The sequence below is a fragment of the Microtus ochrogaster genome, chromosome 2 (assembly GCF_000317375.1).
Source record: "Microtus ochrogaster isolate Prairie Vole_2 chromosome 2, MicOch1.0, whole genome shotgun sequence".
NCBI classification, from domain to species: domain Eukaryota; kingdom Metazoa; phylum Chordata; class Mammalia; order Rodentia; family Cricetidae; genus Microtus; species Microtus ochrogaster.
This window is the reverse complement of record NC_022010.1, coordinates 22,181,190-22,185,121: the sequence shown is the minus strand read 5'-3', so window position 1 is coordinate 22,185,121 and position 3,932 is coordinate 22,181,190. Positions and strand designations below refer to the sequence as shown.

General features: G+C 49.4%; 1 protein-coding gene across 1 annotated transcript in view; it reads right to left on the bottom strand.

The window, feature by feature from the left end:
- Window positions 1–3,932, bottom strand: part of Pom121c (POM121 transmembrane nucleoporin C) — a 17,526-nt gene that overhangs the window by 13,281 nt on the left and 313 nt on the right. Inside the window, exons 2-4 of the mRNA XM_026784769.1 lie at window positions 3,574–3,932; window positions 1,923–2,138; window positions 1,254–1,412 (exon numbers count right to left, since the gene is read on the bottom strand). The exon at window positions 3,574–3,932 is cut by the window's right edge and continues 97 nt beyond it. Coding sequence (XP_026640570.1) covers window positions 1,254–1,412; window positions 1,923–2,138; window positions 3,574–3,932 — 734 coding nt within the window. The remainder of the gene's footprint in view (window positions 1–1,253; window positions 1,413–1,922; window positions 2,139–3,573) is intronic.

The following is a 3,932-nucleotide window of genomic DNA, read 5'->3' as shown; positions in this document are numbered from 1 at the left end:
CCCACTGGTAGAAAAAGAGACCCTCATAAGCTATGCTCTGCTCTCCATTTATGAACCAACTCACACACAAATACAATAAACAGTGTAAAGAAATTGAAAAGTATTTCTTCATATTCCTGGGGCCCAGCACTACCACTGTAGAGTATACATTTCATGCTAAACAAGAAAAAGTTTATTTCAAACCACTGGGTTCTGGAAGGTCCACTACTCTAAAACTATCCTGGTTAACTAAGGAGCAGAGCAAGAAGGACTCTGTAATATACCTCAGCGACTCAGGTACATCACAAGAAGGAAACACAGTCTGAATCAGGTTCTTGTTATTCTGTTTAAACTATACTAGAACTCATTATGTAGCCCCAGGCTATCTTGGGACTTCCAGTCCTCCTGGCACAGTGCTGGGGATTACAGGTGCCAGCTACCATTCCTGGCAGATTTATCAGTTTTTACTGGCTGATTTTGTATCAAAATATTACAAATTCAGCTGCAATATAGGTAACATACCCCCAGTGCTCCAGAGCTGTTAGGAAAGCTCTATACATTACACACAAGAGTATATTCATGGGGTTGGAGAAATGGCTCAGTGGTTAAGATGCCTCAGGTGTTAAGAAGGATCAGCAGTTGGACCTGGGTTCAATTCCCAGCACCCACACAGCAGTTCACAACTGTCTGTAACTCAGTTCCACAGGATCTGGCATCCTCACATAGCGATACATACAGTCAAAACCGCAATGTACATTAAATCCTTGAAAAAAATGGAAGAGCCTGGTAGTAGTGGCGCATACCTTTAATCCCAGCACTCGGGAGGCAGAGGCAGGCGGATCTCTGTGAGTTCGAGGCCAGCCTGGTCTACAAGAGCTAGTTTCAGGACAGGCTCCAAAACTACAGAGAAACCCTGTCTCGAAAAACCAAATAAAAGGGGGCTGGAGAGATGGCTCAGTGGTTAAGAGCATTGCCTGCTCTTCCAAAGGTCTTGAGTTCAATTCCCGGCAACCACATGGTGGCTCACAGCCATCTGTAATGAGGTCTGGTGCCCTCTTCTGGCCTGCAGGCATACAGACAGAATATTGTATACATAATAAGTAAATATTTAAAAAAAAAAAGGAAGCGAACTGTATTAATAAAGCCCTTACTACCAAGCTGTCCCAAGGCTCACATTGGAGCTGGCCTCTATATCTTCATGGAAATCAACCATATTTCCACAAATTCTCTGTAGTTCACCTGGCAAGCCAGTTTAGTACTCTCTTGATCAGTACCTTCTCTTGTTTTCCTGGCCATCGAGGGGTAGCTGGTCTTCTTCCTCCACTGTCCTTTTCTTCTTTTCTCTGAGGGCATTCAGAACAGTCTCCTTCGCACAAGGGTCCGGGACATTACTTGATGGTGAAGACAATGTTGGGTTGAGTGTCTGCTCTGGCCTATAACAAAAGATAAAATTCTAGAAACAGAATATTTTTATCTAGGACGGACAGAACAGAAACCAGAAGCTAACTGACAACTGAGACCTTAACTCATATATGTGTAGAAACTATCATGATTAGTAAATCAGGCCTGGTAGGTTAGTCTGCAATCCCAACAGTGAGAAGTCAGAAGCAGGAGATCATCCTGAGTTTGGGGCCGGCCTGAGAAACAGTCAATTTCAGGTCAACCTGTTCTATGAATAGAGTGTGACTGAGTGCACACACGTGTGTGCGTGTAGAAACAGCTCAGTGATGAAGAGCTGCACAATCACGAGGACTGGTGTTCAGATCCCAGCACCCACACAATTAAGGCAACTGGCATAACCCTGTAACCCCTTGCCAGGGAGACACCCTGGCCTCAAGGAAGTGAGAGCAATAAAGGAAATCTGAGGCTTCCTTCTGGTCTCCATAAAGGTGCAGGTGCTTAGGTGCTTACCTGTATACACACGTTTGTACACACACACTTACATGGATGAACGAAGTAACTTGCTGTCCGGAGGGGCAATCCTCACGGTCACTGGGCTACACACCATTCTTGAGTTCCGTGCAGACAGCACAGCCTTCTTGTGACCACCATTCCAGCACACCGTTGGCAGTGCCCCAAGCAAGGAGTACTGGGCCTGCTGAATGGGATAGCGTCTTCGGGGTGTTATAACGAACCGACTGGATAAAGACCCACACTCTCTGTAAGGAGTAGGAGACACATGCTGGAAACAGAGTCTTTTTTTTTTTTTTTGGTTTTTCGAGACAGGGTTTCTCTGTGGCTTTGGAGCCTGTCCTGGAACTAACTCAGTAGACCAGGCTGGTCTCGAACTCACAGAGATCCACCTGCCTCTGCCTCCCGAGTGCTGGGATTAAAGGCGTGCGCCACCACCGCCCGGCATGGAAACAGAGTCTTAAAGGAAGACCTAATTCAACTGACTGCAGAAACAGAGGCATTAACACTTCCTTTCCAGAGAATATCAACCTCTCTCTCTTATTTATTTTTAGCAGTGACAAAACTCAGGGGTGTATGCATGCTAGACAAAGCACTCTGCCACTGACAAGGCAGATCTCCAATTTTTCTAAGCAACGGGGAACATGGCATTTGGACCGAAAACTTCTCCCATTCCATCCGAGGGCAGAGAAGATCAGCTGCTTAACGGCTGTCTCTACCATGGTCTTCAACAAACTTCAGAAGCCTACACAGGTACGTCAGAAGCACATGCAGATGGGCTGTGTAGGGATAATTCTGTCCAATTTGTCTGCACGACATAGCCGGAGCCAAACAGGAACAGGTATTCAACATCGCAACCGAACACATGTATCAGGGCCAGTGACATGGCTGAGTGGGTAGAGGTGCTTGCTGCCAAAGCCTGATATCAATCTCAGGGGCCCACACGGTGAAAGGAGAAAAACAAACAAACACACAAAACCCCCCCAACAAGCCGGGCGATGGTGGCGCACACCTTTAATCCCAGGACTCGGGAGGCAGAGGCAGGCGGATCTCTGTGAGTTCGAGACCAGCCTGGTCTACAGAGATAGTTCCAGGACAGGCTCCAAAGCCAGAGAAACCCTGTCTCGAAAAACCAAAAAATAAAACAAAACAACAACAACAAAAAACAACCCCCCCCAACAAACAAACACACAAGCTTCATCCAGAATCTAGGCTGACTGCGGTGCAGCACACCTGTAACCCCAGCACCGTGGAGGTGGTAAGCCGGAGGGTCAGCAGGCCAAAGTCATCCTCACCTACAGATTGTGTTCATGGAACAACGTGAGCTACAAGAGATCGGTAGCTCAGAAAAACCCAAACCAAAGGCTGGGTAATGAATGGGCAGAGTGCTTGCTGCCATGAATGAAGCTGAGGATCCGATCCCACCACAGCACTGTAATCCCGTCCTTGAACTCCTCATCCAGAAGGTGGAGGCGGGAGGATGAGGAGTTCAGGGACAGCCTCAACCAAAGAAAGGGTTCGAGATCAGCCGATTTGGACCACCAAGCACCCTACCTTAAAAAAAGGAGTGATAGAAAGAAAAGGAAAGGTTACATCAAAGAAAAAAGTAAGGGAAAGTCGGATTTCCAGGTGGAGCCCTAGGTTAAAGCCGCAGCGACCCTAAAAAAGATCGCCATGACTTACCGGTGGGGAAGCCGCCGGGAGGGTCGTAAAAGCGGGGTGGGGAGCGCGGGATAGACATGGTGGACTCGCTGGGCCGCCGACGTGGGCGGCGGGGAACGTGAAGGTGGGCGGCGGCCCGGCCTCTCCCGAGGGTCCTGCGCCACGGCAGGCTGGGGAGGGCCGGGCTTGCCCAGGTAGCTGCCCATAAGTAAGAGCTCAGCGGGGTCAGGGCCTCCAAGCGGGCTGCGGGGCTCACAGAGACTGCCGTTAACAGCCGACTTAGCCGGAGGCGGCGAAGCAGTGAGCGCGGGCCGCGGGTGGCGGCGCGAGTCGCGCACTAACGACGACAGGCCCCGTGGGCCGCGGGGCTCCCGACTCAG